This window comes from Antechinus flavipes, chromosome 5, assembly GCF_016432865.1.
Source record: "Antechinus flavipes isolate AdamAnt ecotype Samford, QLD, Australia chromosome 5, AdamAnt_v2, whole genome shotgun sequence".
NCBI classification, from domain to species: Eukaryota; Metazoa; Chordata; class Mammalia; order Dasyuromorphia; family Dasyuridae; genus Antechinus; species Antechinus flavipes.
In genome coordinates, this window is record NC_067402.1 from 98,449,312 (window position 1) to 98,472,431 (window position 23,120).

General features: G+C 38.4%; 1 protein-coding gene across 1 annotated transcript in view; it reads right to left on the reverse strand.

The window, feature by feature from the left end:
* Window positions 1–18,385, reverse strand: part of LOC127538568 (TRPM8 channel-associated factor 2-like) — a 32,124-nt gene extending 13,739 nt beyond the window's left edge. Inside the window, 2 exon segments of the mRNA XM_051962376.1 lie at window positions 1,808–2,446; window positions 18,126–18,385. Coding sequence (XP_051818336.1) covers window positions 1,808–2,446; window positions 18,126–18,385 — 899 coding nt within the window.
* Window positions 18,386–23,120: the final 4,735 nt, after the last annotated feature.

The window sequence follows — 23,120 nt, forward strand, 5'->3', positions numbered from 1 at the left end:
CTGGCTCTTTGTAGTAATGAACACCATTTTATGTCATCACTAAGATCATTCCATTTAGGCACCTTTCTAATGGGTTCTTCCCAGTGACTTGTGAAGAGGCCTGTGAACCTGTATGTATTCATAAATTAGATTCCAATCATGTCCATTGCCTGTTTCTCAGGGAAGTTGGACAGCATCCTGTTATGGTCAAGCTAACAGGTTAAATATCTGCTTTGACTTCTATAGAACAATTTTCAGAATCACATAATACCTAGATGTAGGCTGATCATGTTAGAGAAAACAAGGAGCATAATACTTCATCATTCTGGAGCCCAAGCATCTCTTAATAGAACCTAAGACATACTTAGCTTTTTTTTTAGTTGCCATAGCACACTGTTGACTCATGTTGAATATGCAACTCATTAAAAATCCAAAAGATCTTTTTCTGAAGAGTTATGTAGACAAACCTGTCTCATTCTGCATTTCTATAACTGATTTTTTGAAGGTTATTAAAAGGTAAATTTATCCAGAATAATTTTCATCTTCTTGGATGCAGCTCAACATTCCAAAAAGGATCTTTTTGGATCCTGATTTTGACACACATGCCATCTATGTTTTTATCCTGATTAAAATTAAATTAATTAAATTAAGAATGATAAAGTGTTGGACAGTAAACAACTAGGCACAAATTTCTAAAATACAACAACCAGAAAACTCCTTCTAACAAGAAACCATTAATCACTACTCCTCAAACCCAACATTATTGACCAATTCTGAATCCACACTTTTCTGTCTTATCTACTAGAGGAGTACCAGAACACAGTATTTGTGAAACGATTTACTAATGCCTACAAATATGCTATCCCTAGATGTAGCTAAGAGGGGCAGTGGATAGAGTATTGCAGATGGAAAAGGAAGACCTGAATTCAAAACCTCTGACACTTTGTAGCTCTGTGAATTTTAGCAAGGCACCAAACCTGATTGCCTTAGTTTCATCATTTGTAAAATGGGTATAATAATAGCACCCACCTCCCAGGGTTGTTGTGAAGATCAAAGGATTTAATATCTGGTAATAACTGTAAAATATTTAACACAGTGCTTAGCTGTGTTCCAAAATACTTAACAAATGCTTGCTCATGTACTCCTAAAATACCACATTGATTTGCCAGTCTATTAAACCTATCAAATATATATATATATATATATATATAATATATATATATATATAATATATATATATATATATAATATATATATATATAGTATTTAACATATACTTTAACATATTTAACATGTATGGGACTATCTGCCATCTAGGGGAGGAGGTAGAGGGAAGGAGGAGAAAAAGTTGGAACAGAAGTTGAAAAATTACCCTAGCATATGCTTTGTCAATAAAAAGCTATAGTTAAAAAAAAAATAAGATAATATTGGCCCTTCTCATGTCTTACAAGATTTCATCCTGTATTAACCAATCTTTTATTCAATGATTCTTGTCAATAGTTCAATAATTGTACTTGCTGGCATTTTCATTACTTAAATTCATCAAGAACACAACTACTGTGCCCATATTTGTCTCTATTCAATCTTTTTTAGTTTCCTTTTCCAAATGGACACCGATATTCATATGAGAATGACCCCATGACTCTCCCTCTAACTAAATATAAACTACCAATGATGGTCTTCTAATAACTCTGTCCACAACATCCCTGCCACCTGATACTACAAATAAAATTTATTCTTCTCAAAATGTCTAGTTCTAGATTTTTTTTTCCTTAGAGGAACTATGTCTACCTTTTAGTATAATCAGTACCACACCCCTGATACTCACCTCAAAGTAAGTGGAATTTCAGGTACTTCCTTAGAAACCTTGAGGAAGCCTGTATCTCCAAAGGCATCAGTGAAGTACACACCAGCTACACTGGTCATCTGGTTCCCAGGGAAGTTGGACAGAACCTTGTCATCTCCATGATGACTTCCCCAATACCAAGCTTGGCCCCCAATAAGTAAGCCCCCACCATTTTTCACAAATTGAATCAGCTCTTTGGCCAAGGTGCTGTCATAGGCACTGATACAATAAACTCCTACAGTGTCTTCAAGGCCATCCATGGTCTGCACCTCCATCCCAGAGTCATGGAGGATACCAGTGAGAGATTCCACAGATGTGTGCATCCCCACAACAGTTCCTGGTCTCTGGTTGAGCCAGCTGACAGCATTGCAAAGAAACTGAGCCAACATGCTATCTTTCAGGTAATCTTCATGGGACATGACTACCATGCGTCCCTGGCCATAATGGGAGGCAGCAATTAAGACTTGACCATTTTTATTCACCAGAGCTGGAAAGGCAGCTTCACCAATGAGCAGCAGTTCACAAGGTTTAGGGCCACTGGGGAGATTCCAACTGTTCAGCCCATTCACTAAGATCTCAAAATCAACTGATGAAGACATCGCTATGGGCTTTTTTTGCCTGCTATAGGAAGAGAAGCAAAGTTTGAGATTAGTGATATATCCCTAATCCTGTCCCTCCCTTCACAGAATCTTTCGCATAATAAATGCTTAATACATGCATATATCATTCTGCTCCCAGGGTTCCTTATTGATGTATCAGTCTAGTAACCCTATCAATAAAGGAAATCAGGTTAATATGACATAATCTGTTCTTGATGGAAACATGCTGGCTCATTTTCTCCATCAATTCCATTTCTAGATTTCCATGATTTAATTTTCTGGACATTCACTAATGGTTCTTTTAAGAAAACATCCTAGATTTTGTCTAGGAATTAAAGTACACTACCCTATATAGCATGAAAATTCCACTTACTTCCTTATTTTTTTTAAATCAAGAAACATTAATCCAGTAGTCCTCTTTCTTCCAGAAGTCCTGGAGAAGAAAGACATCAACAACAGCAGCTATTTAGTTTACATGGGTTCATTTGTAGAAAGAGATTTAAAGATAGTAATTAATTTCTCTTCTGGCCAAGGAATTTCCTACCATTCTGTAAGTGAAAAAACTGAAATAAAGGAACTTAGTCACAGTGACAGGGGAGGCAGTAACTGATACTAAAGAGATTGAATTTTGTTATGTCCTTTTAGGTGTATAGTCATACTCAGCCAAAAACACATGATCTTTCCCTTTGTTAACTCAAGAAGAAGGAAAGGAAATAAACATTTATCAAGTGCCAATTGGGTAATGTTGAAAGTAATCCTTTCAACAACTCTGAGAGGGAGGTGCTATTATTATTGTCATTTTACAATTGAAGAATCTGAGGTAAGCAGCAGTTAAGTGATTAATCCAGGAAAACACATCTAGTAATTGTCTGAGGCTCAATTTGAATTCATCTTCCAGATCAATGCAGTGTAATCTAGAAAAGTTTAGGGGATAAAGGAAAGGACAATCAGCTGAGAAAGCACTCCCATAGTTATCACCCCAGGTACTGTACCAAAAGCTCCCAAGTAGGATTCCAGGAGAAGGAAAATTAGAAACAACCAGACTATGCCAGACTCACTTCCCCAGATGTACTGGATATGTGCTCTTCACATATGTTACCTCCCACTCCAAACTTACCCTCTTCTTAATTCCCCTCAATCTATCTCCTGTCTCTCTGCTCTCCTAAAACTGCATTCTCTAAAGCACCACTAACTTCCTAATTATCAAATCTCCTAGACTTTTCTTATTTTCCCTAACCTCTGTGGAACAGCTGCTACTTTTTACCACAGATTCTTGTTTCCTTTTTCCAGGTCACCCCCCCACCTGCTCCTCCTACCACAGAGACAATGCAAATTCTTCTCCTGGAAGAATTTCAATGAGATTACTAAATCCATCTATACCCCTTTTCCTACACTTTGGTCCATTTTGCTATTGATGAATGGAAGATGAGAGGAAGTGACTTGACTAGACCTCAGAGCAAGGTCTCTTTTGGCTGACCAGAAGCTCTTTTGGGTTCTGGCTCAGTGACCTTTCCACTGCATTCTGCTTGTATCTCCAGGATCATAGATCCCTAGGACTAGAAGGAATTCGTCTTTTCATTTTTATAGATAAGAAAGCATCCATTAAGGAAATTTCTCAGGATCATAGGAGAATGTGTCAGAACAGGCATTTAAATCCATTTTCTCTGATTCTAAATCCTATAATATTCCTGTTGTGCTCCCCAGCCTGGAAGTTTGAGACTTGTCCTCAAAAATGATTCTATGATGCTGTTCTGGAAAGGAAATGAGTTTCACACTCTGAAAGGGGATAGTAAATAGTTGGCAGAACTCAGTGATCCTTAGAACAGGAGGGCAAATATAGATAGAGACAAGCTCCCAGATCAATGAGTCAAACTCCTTTTTCACCTTTGGTTGTGCAGACGTTATTCATTTATATACACACCCCCATCCCCAAGCCTGTAGATAAATGTGTACACCTTGATAGTGTGTCTGCTCATTTCCTATGTCATGCATCCAGCCCAGAAACCAAGCTTGCTTTCCTTTGTAGGGACCGGGAAGGAGGATCCTTTGATCTAAGACCCAGAAAAAAAGGAGAAAACTCACATTCTTGTTTTTCAGCTTCAGCTTGAGGATCACAAGGAGAAGGAGAGTCCTCCTGAGAAGTGACAAGGAGGAATATGGGAGACTAGACATTTATACAATAGGGAGAGAGTGTGTCTCCTTCCTTTCCACTTCCTGGTCCACTTGGCTACCAATCTGAGTGAGGTGGAGTTTCCTGGAAGGTGGCTAAAAAACCTAGGAGCTCCCTGAGCCCCCTTATTTCTAGGACTCTGATATCTTTCAGGAACTATGGTTCCAATCACAGTCCTATTTAATGAGAGGATGGAATAAGACAAAGAGAGATAGAGGGAGAGTGAGGGAGGAAAGGGGAGGAGAAGAACTATGGGGAGAGTGAAAGGGAGAAAAGAGGGTGGAGAGAATGAAAGAGAAAAAAGGAGAGGGAAGCCATGGAGAAAAAAAGGGAGGAAAGAGGGTTAAAGGAAGAGATGAAAAGAGGAAGAAAGAGGGAGACAAGATACAATGAAGGAAACATGGAAAAGAAGGGGGAGAAGGGAGAGAGAGAGGAGAGGGGAGAAAGGAGAGAGAGGGGTGCAGTAGGGAGAGAGAAAATGAGAAAGGAGGGAGAGAGATTAGAATTCCCAAAATCTAAACCCTTTTAAGGATCATGGATCCCTGATATGCTGGAGATAACATGGCCTAGTGCTACATTTTTCATTGTGAACATTTAAACCTTGGAAATGAGCAAAGATTGATGGGGCTTGATTTATTTTGTTGATGGTCTACACTTAAAGTAATGGAAAAAAATATTTATGAAGATTACATTTTAAAGTGTTTCTTTGTACATTTCTTCCCTGAAAACCAATTTTTAAGAAATCTTTTTATTTTCAAAACATTTGGATAGTTTTCAACATTCACTCTTGCAAAAACTTGTGTTGGGAGGTGGGGCAGAGCCAAGATGGTGGAGAGGACACACATTTTTTTCTGATCTCATTCTACAACCCTCAGAATAATTGCCAAATCTAGCTTCTGAATTATCTGGATTGGCAGAACCCACAAATATTGGGAGTGTAACAATTTAGCAGCAGAAGATAATTTTGAAGATTGTCAGAAAAGGTCTGTTTCAATCCAATATGGAGGGAGGCGAGCCAAGCGCAAAGCAGGTTCAGCATAGACACTGGGGAGTGTAGAGTCCTGGGGCTGTGCACGCCATAGAATCTACAGGAAGGAATTTACAGCAGTTGCCCTGGCTCTAAGCCAATAGATCAGCAGAGAAGTTATAAAACAACCAACACAAACACAAAAGGTAAATAGTGAACCCTAAAATGTCAGTCTCATGGGACGTGGCCATGCCTACTCAGCACCTGAAGTGAGTCAGCATGGACTCATTGCAGCCATTGCTGCTTGTAGAGAAAGCTTGGAAAACCTCCCTTCCCCTAAAAGCAGTTATCAACTTAAAAAAAATGAGTAAAAAAGCAAAAAGAACTCTGACCACAGATAGTTTTTATGGTGAAAGAGAAAAACACATTTCAAACCCTGAGGAGACTAAAAGCAGATCATCTCCAGATGAAGCACCAAAGGGTGATATACATTGGTATATAAATTGGATATAAATTGATAAAGCCTTGTGAGATGGCTCTTCTAGAAGAAATTTTAAAAGGTCTTAAAAGAGAGCTAGAAGAAAAATTGGGAAAGGAAATGAGAACTTTGTAAGAGGGTTTGGAAAAGACAACACAGAAATTATCTGAAGAAAATGTATTACAAAATAGACTCAGTGAAATGGAAAAAAATAGATTTGACAAAATGGAAAAAGAAAACAATTCCTTGAAAAACAGAATTTATGAAATGGAAAAAGAAAATAACTCCTTAAAAAATAGAATTTGTGAAATGGGAAAAAAAATCATAGAGCAAAAACTTGTGTTCTTAATTTTTTTTTCCCACCCTGAAAATCAGTTGTTAAACATGTATAAGCACAGTCCTGCCTTAGGCACTCTGGTAGTCTAAAAGACCTATGCTGTGAATAATGTTATTAAATCATAAAATAAAATATCAACTATATTAAGAAAGGGAAAAATAAGTTTTATGGAACCCAGGATAAGAAACCTTGTATTAGATGCTCAATTCTTCTGTTTACTGCTTGTAAAATCAATTAAACCTTTTAAGCCTCATTATTTTTTCTTCTGTAAAATAATAATAATAATTTACTATCACTAATAGTAAAATTTACTATGAAAGGAAGTATGCTTTACATGTTAACATTATTATGAATTTAAAAGGAATAGTGAGTTGTACATAATATATTTGCAGCTTCATACACAAACATGTTTTCATCCTTATCCTGCTATGTTTGGAAATGTTTGTTTTCTTTCTTGAGGTCAGAACAAAATAAATATTTATTTTTTTAAAAAGTACTTGTTATATATAAAAATCTGGAATCTGAAGGCAAAAAAGAGGTTCTGCTTCAAAGAGTTTTCATCATGGAGAGGGGAAAAGATAAAATATATGTAAAGATTAGATAATTAGATACAAATACACACACACACATACACACACACACACACACACATACATGCATATATGTATATCATTGGAATTCCAGATAGAAGGACTCTATTCTGCTTCTGGATTTTAAGGCAGGTAAATTTAAAATTGGGACACTAATGCATTGTTGGTGTTTTTTTTTTTTTTTTTTTTTGAAATATTCCAAACTTTCTGGAGTAGAATTTGGAACTAGGCAAAAAGGTATCTATCAGACAATACCTTTGATCCAGGAATGTCATTACATGTCTGTATCTAACAGAGATTATTGCACAGGGAAAAGAATCTACAAGTGCAAAATTGTTTGTAGCAGTTCTTTTTGTAGGGTAAACGAACTAAAAATTGAATAGATGCCCATCACCTGGGGAAGAATTAATTAAGTTAAGGCATATGAAATTAACAGAATATTATCTTCTAATGGAAAGGATGGACAGACTGGTTTTTGAAAAGCCTGGAAACAAGCAGAAAGTAGAAAATATTTTATATCATAACATCAGAATTTTTCTAAAATGAAGGTTAAAAAATATCTTTACATGTGTTTGAAAAAAAAGCACAAAATAATATTGAGAAAGAATTTTTTTTTAAAATAAAGAGCACAAATATAAAAAGAAAAAGATTGTTGGTAGGACAAAGAGCCCCTTACAACTCCAAGACTTCTAGGGTCAAAATAAAATTATGGGGGCAGCTAGGTGGCACAGTGGATAGAACACAGGCCATGAAGTCAGGAGGACCTGAATTCAAATCTGGTCTCAGATACTTAACACTTCCTAGATGTGACCCTGGGCAAGTCACTTAACTCCAATTACCTCAGCAAAAAATAAAATAAAATAAAATTATGACTTTTAAATATTTTATGCTGTGTATCCACTCTTGGCACTCCAGTCTTTGCACTCATATATCTTCTGTAGAGAAAAACCAGTGTCTAGCTATGACTGACTTTGTCCAACTTGGGTGATGAGGATACCTCTGGTGGTGGTGTTTTTAGTGTAGTAATTTAGAAAAGAAAAGATTTGGATTTGAAATCAGAGGACCTAGGTGCAAATGCTGATTCTGCCACCTGTTATCTTGGTGATCTAGGACAAATAAAAACTCCTTTGGGACTTAGGTAATTCATCTATAAAAAGAGATGTTTGGACAAGATCACTTAAAATTTCTTCCTGCTTGAAATCAAAGTTCTTATGGATAAGGGGAGAGGCCTAAAATTTTTAACAGGAGCTAGAAAAGGGAGTGGCTTTTATGAGAAATCCTGAATTACAATAAATTGTTTAGAAACCTACCTCCTATTCTCTGAGGGAGGCAGGGAGGTGCCCTGATAGGATCATTTGGGCCTCAAATGGGACTTTTTGCTTCTTAAAGAGCCCTTGTTCCTTTTGAATTTATAGAATCATACTAATTTTAGAATCCACAATTTCTTTAGAGTATTCAATCAGAATGCCAAGATATGGTGTCAACCCCTGAAGTTACTTTTCCCCTAAAAAAACTAACTGTACGTCACTAGTTAGCTATCTCTTATTGGGACCCTGCTTCATTTTGAAGATTAGCCTGACAATGAAATCTTACTTCATGTCTTTCTCCTTATTATGGGTAATATCTATTGGGATCCCAAATTTTCTTTAGAGCAATTCCTCCTTATTGGCTAATGGTATCTTGTCATGGCTTAATTAGAAGCTCAGCTGGGGAGCTTGTCTTTCCCCTTGATAATTGCTAATATCCCTTTTCTTTGCTAAAAATCCTTATGGATGTTGCCAGTTCTAAGCAGCATAATAAAATCTTTGCCTCTCTATTTGAAGAAGATCTAAGTCAACTAATTTTTTGAAACAACCCCTGACACTAAAGTGTATAGACTTATGGGGTGACACACCAGATGGTAACAAACCATCCTCTGGTAGCTGAAAACTATACTTTTGGTGTCCTTGTACAAGCAGATACTGACTGTACCCTGATAAATCCAACATTATGATTTATGAATCAGAAAAGCAGATCATGGCTTATAGTTCAACTGGGCTTTATCTACTGCCCCCCAATTTTTTTTTTCTTTTAAAAATTTCCTCCTTATCCCTCTTTTAAATCCCAATTGTGACTGTTGCAAACTATATCCTTTCCCCTCTTAATCTCATCCAAACCACATAGGCTGAGAACAGATAATTGAACCACCAACTTCCCTGTAAATATTAAGGTTATCCAAATGAAAATCCTTTATTTCTTCCCTCCAACATCTGCTTTACCCATATTTACTTCTTTATTTTCATAGCCAGTAGTCTAGTACAAGTGCTTATTACTATATCTTAGCTGTTACAATGTAATCTTAAGAGCTATATTGACCTCTATTTACCACAAGTAATGCCTTCTCCTATTCCATCCTTTACAAATAGTTCAAATAACAATTCTTACACATAGATCTTGTATTTTTGTATCTGCTTAGAAACTTTCCAGAGTGCGCCAGGAATGATTCAAATTTCTTCATAGAAAGCCTTCAGAACAACTAGTGCTCTCCAAATGAAATGGGCTCTCTTGAGAAATAGTAGACTTGCTACTTTTTGAGGGGATCAGATGTTTGGAAACATGGTAAAGGATATTTTCATACCATCTGGATAGAGAAGATCAAAATGGTCTCCTAATTTAAATATAAAGGGGAATTCTACAGGTAAAGTAGTAGAACAAGGTTGGTGTACCTGTCAAATCTATTGAGAAGGAGGAATTTGTGGACAAGGGAAAGCTAGAGAACATTAAAAAGGCAAAATGCATAATTTTAATTATATTTAAAAATGTTTTGTGCAAACAAAATCAACACAAGATTAGAAAGGAAGCAGAAACTTGGGAAACAATTTGGACAACCGATTTTTCTGACAAAGGCCTTATTTTTCAAATATAAAGAGAACTGAGCCAAAGGTATAAATGTACAGGTCATTCCCCCATTTATAAATGGTAAAGAATATGTATGAACAATTTTCAAATGAAGAAATTACATTCATATAGGGTCATATGAAAAAATGCTCTAAAAATCACTAGCTATTAGAGAAATGCAATGAAAACAACTCAGAAGTACTACTTCATGCCTCTCTAATTGGCTAAGATGTCACGACAAAGTAAAGATAAATATTGGAAAGGATGTGGGAAAATGAGAACACATGCATTGCTGGTGTGATTCTCCATTTTAAAGAAAAATTTGGACCTAAGCCCAAAGGGCTATCAAATGGGGCACATGCTTTGATCCAGCAAGCATCCCTATTGGGTCTGTCTCCCATAGAGATTATAAAAGAGATCAAAAGATCAAATATTTTTAGCATTTTTGCAATGTGTAGGAACAGGCAATGGACTGAATGTCCACTAGTAGGGGAACAGCAGAGTAATTTATAGCATAGGAAGGTAATGCAATATTATTGTTCTCTGAGACAGGATAAAAAGGCTGATATCAGAAAAGCTTGAATAGGTGTATATGAACTGAGGATATATGAAGCCAGAAGAAGCAGGAGAACCATTTACATGATAATAAAAGGACTATTTGGAGATCAACTGTAATGGATTTGGGTCTACTTAGTAATGGAGTGATTCAAGACAATTCCCATAGACTTGGCAGGGAGAATAAATAGTGTCATCTGCTCCCAGAGAGCAGATGCAAATTGATAGTGGGTCAAATCCTAGTATTACCTCTTATGTTGTTTCTTTGTTTGCTGTTTATTTCTCTTGTTTTCCCCCCTCCTTTGGTATGCCTTCTCTTACACAAAATGACAAAAATAGAAATATGATTATGAGGATTACACATGTTTAAAATGTACCAAATTGTTTGCTGCCTTGGTAGGGGGGAAGTAAGGAAAAGAGAAAGAACATTTTTAGCAGAAAGCCTCACAAAAATGCACATTAAAATTTTCTTTACATGTATCTGAAAAAAAAATAGTATTGGAAAAGAAAATTCAAAAATATAAATTCGCACTTAGATCTGAAGGATTATAGTTAGTTTTGCTGGGTAAGTGATTTTTAGTTGTAATCTTAGTTGCATTACTCTCTGGAATATCATATTCTAAGTCTCCCACCTCTTCACCTACTCCCAAAAGTCTTTCACCTTCCTAAAACCATGCAAACCTCTAATTTCCTCTACAAATCAGTTGCTCTTTGTTTCCTGTCTCCAACAAAGCCTTCCAGTTCTTGAATGTAGAAGTTGCTAACTCTGGTGTTATCCTGACTATGGCTCCACTATACTTGAATTGTTTCTTTCTGGATGCCTGTAATATTTTTTCCTTGACCTAAGAGTTCTGGAATTTGGCTATAATATTCCTGAGAGTTTTCATTTTGGGATCTCTTTCAGGAGGTCATTGGTGGATTCTTTCGATTTTTATTTTACCTTTTTATTCTAGAATATCATGACACTTTTCCTTGATACTTTCTTGAAAGATCATGTCCAAATTCTTTTTTTTTTGATCATGACTTTCAGGTAAACCAATAATTTTAAAATTCTCTTTCCTGTGTCTATTTTCCAGGTCAGTTGTTTTTCCAATTATATATTTCATATTTCATATTTCTTCTAGTTTTCCAATTTTTTGGTTTTGCTTTATTGTATCTTGATTTCTCGTGAATTCATTATCTTTCATCTGCTCAATTCTATTTTTTAAGGAATTATTTTCCTCAATGAGCTTTTGTATCTCCTTTCCCAATTGGTCAATTTTGCTTTTTAAAGCATCCATCTATTCCTCATTAGCTTTTTGCATTTCCTTTTGTACCATTCTCAATTCTTCTCCTAATTTCCCCTCTCTCGTTCTTACTTTTTTTATTTTTTATTTATTTTATTTTATTTTTTAAATAACTTTTTATTGACAGAACCCATACCAGGGTAATTTTTTATAGCATTATCCCTTGCACTCACTTCTGTTCCAATTTTCCCCTCCCTCCCTCTATCCCCCTCCCTCAGATGGCAAGCAGTCCTATATATGTTAGATATGTTGCAGTATATCCTAGATATAATATATGTGTGCAGAACCGAACAGTTCTCTTGTTGCACAGGGAGAATTGGATTCAGAAGGTATAAATAACCCGGGAAGAAAAACAAAAATGCAAGCAGTTTACATTCATTTCCCAGTGTTCTTTCTTTGGGTGTACTGCTTCTGTCCATCCTTGATCAATTGAAACTGAATTAGCTCTCTTTATCGAAGAGATCCACTTCTATCAGAATACATCTTCATACAGTATCGTTGTTGAGGTATATAATGATCTCCTGGTTCTGCTCATTTCACTTAGCATCAGTTCATATAAGTCTCGCCAGTCCTCTCTGTATTCATCCTGCTGGTCATTTCTTACAGAACAATAATATTCCATAACGTTTATATACCACAATTTACTCAACTGTTCTCAAATTGATGGGCATCCATTCATTTTCCAGCTTCTAGCCACTACAAACAGGGCTGCCACAAACATTTTGGCACATACAGGTCCCTTTCCCTTCTTTAGTATCTCTTTGGGGTATAAGCCCAGTAGAAACACTGCTGGATCAAAGGGTATGCACAGTTTGATAACTTTTTGAGCATAGTTCCAAATTGCTCTCCATAATGGCTGGATGTGTTCACAATTCCACCAACAATGTATAGTGTCCCCATTTTCCCACATCCCCTCCAACATTCTGCATTATCTTTCCCTGTCACTCTAGCCAATCTGACAAGTCTCATTCTTACTTGATTGTCAAAAGTCTTTTTGAACTTTTCCATGGTCTGAGCCCAATTCTTATTTTTTTTTTTCTTGGATTTTGGATGTAGGAGCTTTGCATTTGTTAACATCTGAGTATGTGTTTTGATACTCCTTATCACCATCATAATTTTCAATGGTCAGAAACTTATTTTGTTGTCTACTCATTTTCCTAGCCTATTACTCTGCTTTTAACTCTTTGTTAAAGTAGGGGTCTTTTTCCAGAGTGGAAAGTACAGTGTCCCAAACTTAAGGGTTTTGTGTAGCTGTTTTCAGAGATCCTGCTAGGATCTGCTCTGGAACTGTTAGGAGTGTTCCTATCCCATTGTACTATAAAAATCTAGTGTGCTAAATCAATAAAGTTCTGTTTTGGTGATGCTCAGGACCTGGGATTGGGGGCCTTGCACTGGGACTGCACACTGGACTCCCACTCTGTTGCCAAGACCATTTCCACTGACCTTCTGAGTCTTTCCTGGTATTTCCAGGGTCGAGAGGAGCAGAGCAGTCTCTAGTGCAGTTGCTGAATCGAAGGTTCCCCACCTCACTGACACTGGGGTGCAGCCAAGGCTAGGCTGAAGTCAAGGCAGGTTGGGGTCAGACCAGGGCCAGGGCTGTGCTGTGCTAGTGCAGCCTATGGTAGGATTATGTGCTAGGTTTCCATCCTGGCTCCACAGACCTTTTCTGCTGACCTTGCAGGTCCTCTTTGGTGTCTCTAGGCTGAGAGATCTGGAAGTCACCATACTAATGTTGAATCAGAGTCAAGCTGGGGCTGGGATCTAAGGGCTGCTCAAGTGACTGCATACTGGACTCCAATTCCTTTCTTATTAACCTTCTAAATTCTTTTTGGCTGGAAAATGTCCTAGTCTATCTTTTGGGGTGTTCTGATATTCTAACATTTGTTTAGAGGCATTATTTAAAGTGATTTAGAGCAGTTTGGGAAGAGGTTGGGTGAGTTTCTGCCTTTACTTTACCATCTTGGCTCCACCACCCAGCTTCTACTCCCTGAGGGAGGTAGGGAGATGCCCAGATATAATCATCTGGGCCTCAAGTAGAATTTTTTGCTTTTTAAGTAAGCCTTTTGTTCCTTGAATTGATAAGATCATCTTTCCCACAGTTTCTTTATTGTATCCAATCAGAAGGCCAAGTTAGGATGTCAAACCCAGAGGTCATGTTTCCCCTAAATAAGAAATTACCTGTTCCTCACTAGCTTGCTAACTCTTATTAGAGCATATATCCTTTTTAGGATTAGCCCACCAATGTAATCTTACCTTATTGTTGTGTACTGCTTTCTAGAGCCTCCAAGTTGGGGTGACAAAATGTACCATTGATTTCTAGAGCCCCCACACTGGGGTGATTAAAATATCTCTTCCTAGTGGGGAAATGATGAGGCAGGACTCCTGAGGATGGTGTGAAAATGGGGTTCATTTATTTCAAGGGCTTTCCCCCTTTTTATAATGTAACAAAAACAACATTGTGCACATGGGAACCACATAAACAACTTGCTATTGTATGTAGTTTGCCACCAGGTATCATTCTGTCTCAGTCTCAACACAGATTGTCACCGCCCCCTGACTTCTCAGGAAGGGTGAGAGCCCTTAGGGAAGATGGGAGCTGAACCAGACATTGTCAGCAGGTTCCCTTTGGGCTGAGGGGTCTTATAACTCACCCAGAGTTCCCCTATTAACTGTGACCCTCTACATCTCATAATTTCTTTCTCCTTAGTATGAGTATCACCTAAATTCTTTTCAGGATTCTTCCTCCTTATTGTCTAATGGTGTGGTTTCTCCTGCTTCAGCTAGGGAGTTCACCTAGGGAACTTGTCTTTCCCCTTGTTAGTTGCTTAAAAAAAAAGTAACATATTGTATTAGATAGATTCACCTTCATCTAGAGCAAGTAGGAGTTAATTGGCTTGCCCAGGCTTTTCCTAGCTTAAATTAATCCTCCTTACTCTGAGAAATCTGAATTCTTTTCCTATTTCTCCATCCCATCCCTCCAAAATACCTGAATTTTCCCTATTCCTTTGACTAACTCCCCAAAATAATTTTATTGGTTCCCTTTATTATATCAACCCTTTACTTCAGAAGAATGATTATGTCATTGTTGTTTGGTTGATGGCACAGTATGTGGAGTGCCAAAGAGTCCCAGGCCTAACATCAGGAAGACTCTTCTTTCTGCATTCAAATCTGGCTTCTCACACTTTTTAGCATTTAACCCTGTTTTTCTCAGTTTCTTCATCTATAAAATGATCTGGAGAAGGAAATAGCAAACAACTCCAGTATTTTCTTCAAGAAAACATCAAATAGGGCCATGAGTATTAGACAGCTAAACAATAAAAACAAAAATATCTATCCTATATTCCATAAGAATGGTACATTAATCAAACCAGGGTTCCACCTCCAAGGAAAAAGTAGAATTCTTTTTTTTTTTCTGATTTTTGTCCCTCCATTTTTCCCTTGTATATTCTTTTCTTTCTTTCTTTTGAATCACTCATCTAGGACCCTGCATTTAGCAATTATCTGAGGCCACATTTGAATTTAGGTCATTCTGACTCCTGACTCTAAGGGCTGACACCTTTCTCCAGTAACATTTTCTGACAGTCCTAGCAACCTTGTACCACAAATCCATTTGTTAGTTCTCTTGTCAAATTATAGGAAACAATAAAAGTCATGTTGAAAGTAGAATTCAATGTCTTGTATTATCTAACTTGTAACTAGTTTGTGCCTCCATGAAACTCACTGTTTATGGCAGAATTCTAAAAGAGTGTGCAGAGTTCTTTTGGTGAGCCAACTGACCCATGAAAGAAGGTACATGCTCCTGAAGCCATCAAAATCTTTGAGAAAGATCAGCAAAATCAGGGACATAAGAGCCAACAATGTCCCTCTGTGCTACAGTATTTAACTATAGCTTCTATACTCTAAAGCTGGGAAAGCATGTGAAATACAAAGGATTGAGGTTCACATTTCCCCTCTGCTACTAACTTTGTGTTTGCTAAGTCCCAAGCTCTTTGGGCCTTCACTTCATGCTGCACAAGATGAGGAAGTTGAATAGTATTAATTAAGAGTTGGAATGGACTTGAGAGGTCATTTATTTAAGGTCTCTTCTGGCCCTAAACTTATATTGTATTATTCAAAAGTAAACCTATTCTAGAGTAAGAAAGGAAGTCACCTCAAACACAAGAAGGGCACCAAAGAAGTGCCTCTTCATCTCTGCCTAAGAAAGAAATCTTTCTTTTGTTACAAAGCTCAGCACCAGTGCTACTCACTTCTTTCCAAAGTCTTTTCCCAAGATATTCCAGCTGAAAGTACTCAGGTCCTTTTTCCCAAAAGAAAACATTTTGTGTGCTTTAATCTTTATTTTTTAGTTATATATGTACATTTTGTAAAACATTTCCTTACGAATCATGTTGGAAGAGGAAAAATCGGAACAAAAGGAAAAGCCATAAGAGAGGGAAAAATGTAAACAGAAGAAAAAGAAGAAAAAGTGAACATAGCATGGGTTGATTTATATTCAGTCTCCATAGTTCTCTCTCTGGATGTGGATGGCATTTTCCATCCAAATAAACTTTGCATTATTATAAATTTGACACAGTTCTTTATATTTTAGAAATGAGGCTTTTATCAGAAATACTGGCTGTTCTGCTTTCTGCTTTCTTTCTAATCTTAGCTGTGTTGGTTTTGTTTGTGCAAAAACTTTTATGTTAAATATAATGTAATCAAAGTTGTCCATTTAACGTTTTATAATGTTCTCTAGCTCTTCTTTGACCATAAATTACTCTCTTCTCCAAAGATATCATAGTTAAACTATTCCCTACTCTCTAATTTGCTTACATTATCACCCTTTATGCCCAAATCATGTACTCAGTTTGACCCTATTTTGATTATAAAATAACATATTTCTGAGATAATATTTTTAACTTTTCCTAGCAATTTTTGTGAAACAGTGAGTTCTTATCCTAGAAGATGGAGTCTTTGGGTTTATCAAACACTAGGTTACTAAATCATTGACTATTGTATCCACCACTTTGTTTCTTAGCCAGAAGTTTTTGATGATTGCTACTTTATAATAGAGTTTTAGGTCTGATACTACTAGATCACCACCCTTTCTATTTTTTCTTTAATTCCCTTGACATTCCTTTTGCCCTTCCAAATGAATTTTGCTAAAATATTGCTAAAGCCAACATATCTAGTACATCTGCATCTATTGAGATTCATTTGATTCCTGTTCCTTTTATGATTGATGTGGTCAATTATGGCAATGGTTTTCCTGATACTGAGCCAGCACTGCATTCTTGCTATAAATTCCACTTGATCATTGTGTATTATCTTGCTGATAAGTTGTACTCACTTTGATAATATTTTATTAAATTTTTTGCATCAATATTCATCTAATTCTGAGAGGGGGAGGTTGAGGTCCCCCACTACTACATTTACACATATGCCTACAAAGTAAGGGGGGAAGGGACTGGGTCCAGGCAGAGCCAACAGTTTGTGGCGAGGGTGGGACTGGTCAGGTTTATCAGCCGGGATATTTCATTAAGGGCTGACATAACAGTCTTATAGAAAGAGAGCAGTTCTCCAGGGAGGGGAGGCTGAGGAGGTGTAGGGACAAGTGTCATGGTTTCCTCTCCCAAATGAGAAGTGGCCATGGGTGATCTCAGGAGTAAATGAGGGGGATTAATAACTGCATTAGGGCCTATGGGGATGTTTTCCTTTGGGAGGGTCCTTCTTTGTATTATGAACAGGGCTTCCAAATCTCTTCCTGCCACATAAAATCTGGTACCCCAGGTCCTTGCCAATTCCCAAGCCTCATTGTACCATTCTTTCATTGTGACTGCAATGGGATTGCAGATGCCTTCCTTCTCACACTGTTGTGGTGGTGTTAACCTATACCCCTTAATGTAGGAGTCCTGGCCTGTGTCAGAGAGCCAATCTGCTATGGTCTCACAGCCCCAAGATCCGCAGTGATACTGGCCTGACCCCTGACACTCAGACAGTCCATCCACTGGGCACATATAGTACTGGGTTTTCCCCAATCCTTTCTCTATGCTCAAAGACCCACATCCGTATAAGGGGAGGTGTTCCCACACTCCCTTCCCTTTACTTGGAAGGACTGCTTTTCATGAGTCCTGTAAAACAATGTCAGAGGGAGGGAGGGGAATTCCAAGAGCTCCCCAAGAGCTGGCATAGATCCAGATAGAACCATGGCTGCCCGTAAGTCTCATTTCGGGCCTCCACCTCCCCTCTTCACCTCCCCCCTAAGTAGTTCTTATTAGGTTCCACACATATTTATGGGGAGAATGACAGCTGGGCTTCCCCAATAGGATGGGGGAAGCAAGAGAGAGGATCAGGCCATAAAAGGGGATAAGGCATGAAAACACCATCTTCCTGAGTTGGGTCCTGCAGGCATGTCTGGAGCGGGACAAGGCCTCACATGTGAATGATGGATCTGAGCCTTACGGTGGGCCACCTTCGCTGCTGAGGGATTGGAGAGGATGACCTGGTGAGGGCTGGTCCAGCGGTTCCAATGCAGAGCCACAAGGAAATTTTCTGGTCAGGATCCAATCACCCAGTTGGAGGTCTGGTCCAGCAGGCTGGGGCAGGGGAGGCTGGGCAGAGGCACAATCTAGACCTCTGACTGCTACCCAGGTGTCCTGGAGAGTCTGTAGGGACTTGAAAAGCGGACCATTAGTAACATCATAAGAGCTGTCCTGCCCCATGTGGGGAAGGATGGGGGTGGAGCAAATAGGCTCCTACCCAGGTCTCATCAGTTCCCAAATGAAGCTCATAAACGTGCTCCTTAAGTGTTCTATTTGTGCCTTCTCCCTGACCTGAGCCCTATGGTCTATAGGCACAGTGAAGGCACCACTTGAACCCAAGGACCTGTGCCAGGGACTGAACAACATTAGAAACAAAGGCTGGGCCATTGTCAGACTGAGGGAGGAAGGGAGTCTGAACCAAGGATAATTTCAGTCACAAGTTTCTTGGCTACGACCAAAGCAGATTTGGATTTTACAGAAAAGGCTTCGAGCCAACCTGAGAAGGTGTCAACAAAAAGCAAAAGAAAATGATGTCCTTGAACCTGAGTTTCCATGTCTGTGAAATCGACTTCCCAGTGTTTGCCAGGTGTGAGTCCTTGGGGTGCAGAGTAGGCATAGTGGGGGGATGGGCAGGGTTCGCTTTGGCACAAATCAGGTATGGGCGGGCAGCAGTTTCAGTGAGGGATTCCATTCCAGGCAAGAAAAAGAAACAGGAAAACAGATCATACAAGGGAGTCCCCCCTAAGTGAGTCAGAGAGTGCAGTTTGAAACAAAGGATAGCTCAAGGCTTTTGGAAAAACCACACGTCCTTCTGCAGGATGCTGCCAGCCCTGGTCATCAGCCGGGGCCAGGAGGATCTTGTGGTCCATACGAGGTTTGGATGCCCATAGGTTTTGTTGAACTCCCCTTTATCTGGAGTTGGCAAATGTACAAGTAACTAATCCTAAGTTATATCAGTCCTAATGAATAGGAGAGGTGTTTACAAATAGGGGAACTGAGGCAAATAAACCAAAATAGAACTAGAAAAAATGCAAGGGCTCATATGAGATGCAGTTGGAGCATCTCAGCCAGAGAATCCAATTTGAGATGGGCAGTTCACTGAGTTAGATGGTCTGCAGTCATTTGTGCACTTCACTTAGTTTCTACTTATATAAGGAGTAGCAGGGCTCAAGGCAGTTATGCTGCCCATGCAGAGGGGCAATCCCCTCCAGGGGAGAAGGGTGAGGCTTGGAGTAGCTCCACCTGTCCCTGCCCAGAGGACCAGACAGGGCTGCTATGAGGATACAGACTTCTGAGCAGAACAATCAGAGTATGCAGTTAGACCATCAAGGCAGGCAATATCCAAACTTTTAGAGGCCTGATACCAAACTGCAATGTCCTTTGACAATGATGAAATACTAATTAAGAAACTGGGGTTACAGAACTGGAGACTTCCGAGTGCCAAGGTGCCTGATTTCTGGTTGTTTAAAAAAAAATCCCCAAAACTGAGTCTTCCAGGGCAACACCAACAGAATAAGAGGTTTCAAAGTTAAAGCATAACCAGCAGTCACATCCCAGTAGGTTTAAGCAAGGAGTAAAAATGAAAAAGGACTGCTTAAAGGACTTCCAATTCAATCTGAACTAGTGAGATAGGGGGCGGGGCAGAAGTGCCTGGGGCAAAGCGAACAGGAAACTAGGGGTTCCCATTCTTCCAGGTATTTTTGAGAAAAATTCACCAGTTCCCCAGTTTCCTATCTCTTCTTCCCTCCCTTTTTCTCTCAGGTAAATGGAATCATCCAAAAAAGCAAATAAATTGTCAAATAACAATCCCACATATAAATTCCAAGAATGAATTCCTATACATATCACAGTAGGGTTTCCTAATAAAAACCCACTCAAACATAACAGCAAGAGTTACACAATTTTAACAATGTCCATCTTAATCTCAACACACAGTAATAAATGACCCATTCAGGGTTTAACATTCATCAACCATTTTCCAATTCCCCATATCAGTCTATGAGGGGCAGGGAGCAAAACGTCTCATTCAAAAACTGCTTCATGCTGATAAGGGGTGAAGACAGTCTGAGATATAAAGACTGGTCCACAAGGACTGCTGCAAGATGTGGGGAGGCCAGAATAGACCAGCCAGCAGCTTTCCATGTAAAGAAGCATGCTTGTCTCACAGGACAGGCAAACAGCTGTCAGCTGTAGTCCCAATAAAAACAGCAGTTTAGGTTTCACAGACCACTGTTACTTGTTTTCTCATCATTTAGAAACTTTTAAAAACCTGAATATCTATGGACACAAATATTTAGTAACAGATAGATGACCAAGCTGAATACTCATTTGCCTAAGTATTTAGGATACAATGATTACATATAACCAGATTGGAAACAGCAAGGTATGTCATAATTTGTAAGGGCCCATTAAAGAAGTCAGGCAAGAGCAATTGAGATGTTCAAGGTCCCCAAATGTGATTGGAGTTAAATACTTAAAGACTTCCTTCGTGGGTGAGACCTCCAGCCATGGTGTGAATCCCAAAAATCTCACTCTGAGATCTCATCAAGTTTGGGATGTAATCTTCATCATAGTTTGGCTTGTTCTTGTGATCTCATAGACCTGATATAAGCTTGGAGCAGGAAGCATGCTCTCTCTTTTTGCCAGCTCTCTTTCCCACCTGGAGCACGATCATGGGGAATGATACCAAGATATGCAGGAGGTCAGAGAGTGAGGTATAAACCATATGAATAAAGTCTAAGCTTGTTTGCCATAAACACTCAGGTGCTCTGTTGGTGCTCAAACTGTGTCTATATGAGATAGCAACCAGAGGACTTCTGAGGACCTCAAAACCTAGGTAAAATTGATATTATATTTACCAGTGATCCCTTTGAAAGGTCCTGGAAATAAAGCAAGATTAGCAGTGGTTGAGTGCTAAAAAGACCTCAACAATCAATTTAAACTTATACAGAATATCCTAATACCACATAAAAGAATCTGAAACATTCTTAAAAATTAAATTAATTTTTTTTTACCAAATTATAGATCATGTTTATGACTATATTCCTTAACCAAGGAAATCATTATGTATCTAAAAAAAAATAAATATAGGCTGTTTTTTTTAAAATCACAGTTGCTCCTGTCAGCCAGCTGCAACTTGATTTAAAAAAAAAAGTCTGGAACATAGTGGGGCAGGGAGAAGGAGGAGGAAAGGAAGGTGAGCTAAATCTGCACCAAAAATTCCTTCCTGTTTTGACTCAAGTTTCCCCACATGGAAGTCCTTCCATTAAAAACCTTCCTTTTCCTCTTCCTACTTAACTCTTCTCTTTCACTCAGCTACATACTTTAAATAAATTCTAACAACCCTTCTACTAGATGCTCCATTGCTAAAGTAGCAAAAACAATGGGGGTATGTGTGAATTGAATCTTTACCTTTGAAGACAAAAGATCCTCTCCCATTTCTCTTTCCCCCACCTCTTCTTTTCCTTACTCCTAGAACCTCTCAAACCTACAACTGCTCCTACAAATCAATCTTTCATAAATCACCATCATTTTCCTTTCCTTTTCCCTTCATAAGTTTTAAGATTCACAAGACAGTCAATAGCTAAATAACTCCATAAGACCCACATGCCCAGCAAAACATAATTTATAATGTTAACAAATTACCCAATGTTTCAAAAGCAACCAAATGTTTTTTTTTTTTTTTTTAATTTTTCTCCCTTTTTCCTGAGTGTTTCAAGGCAACTAGCATAAACTTCCTTTCCTAGGTGTCATAAAGCAGATAAGGTTTTATTACCATTACTCCTCTCTAGCAGGCTTTGAAAACCTTTTCAGGGAAAACTTCCCCACTGGTTTAAAATAGTAAAACTTTTTTTATTCTTTTACTTACAAATTAGTACAACAGGTTAAAAAGTTTTAAATCACAAGCAAATTTTTATACTAAGCCCAGTTACAACACTGAAATAACCAATTAGCAAATTTCTTAACCATTGTTCTTAAAACTTAACAAGAGCTCTTTAAATCAATCCAATAGACAGACAAGTCACAAATAAAGAACAAAAATCACACAGACATAGGCAACACAATTGCAACATTAAAGAAAACATTTAACATATGCAGACTGAGGGCTATCTGGAAAATTTACAATAGCCCTGAGGGAAGTTATTGCAGTTTGAGAGTCTTCCCTCCTAATATCCAAATGGAACTTTTTAGGCATCTGAGTCCCTGTTTGGTACATTTCTCTACCTTCACAGAGAACACCCAGAGAGAACCAGATAGTGCAAAAAGGCACTCAGAACCAGAGTTGTGCCACTGACACACAGAACCAAATAGACACAAATACACTTAAACACAGAGACAGTAGACAAACAATTCCAGAACACAACATACAACCAACCAGCCAGGGCACTTGGACAGTGTCCTGTGAAGGCCAGTAGGCATTGCTATTGCTGCGTCCAGCATAATCACCTACTATCCCTGAGTGCTCATCCAGAATCAAAACAGTTCCCAGAACACTCGAAGCCAATTGAATCAAATTTATGTCTCCTAACCCTGTCCACAAAAGTGGATTACCGAAGTCCAAGGCCGAGGAACATCTTCTCGGTGGCCACCCCTTAGAGACGGTGACCCTCTTCACCCTCCAGGGAAAGATACTGGCTGTCAAATAGAGCTAAAGGCTATCTCACTGGAGCCTCCAAATGAAGTACCCACATGAGAGAAAATACAGGATATCTTGATACATTTGTCATAATAAAGGAATTTCTATTCCATACAGAAGGCAAAGGTTATCACACTAAGGGTACCATTCCCAAATGGCAATAAGACAGTATTTCTTTATGTTTATCAAGTTGTTGAGGTCTTAGGTTTTTTAGGACAGCACATCTGGGGATATAAAAATACCATCTACATTAGGGCATGAAGAGCTAGTAACAAACTT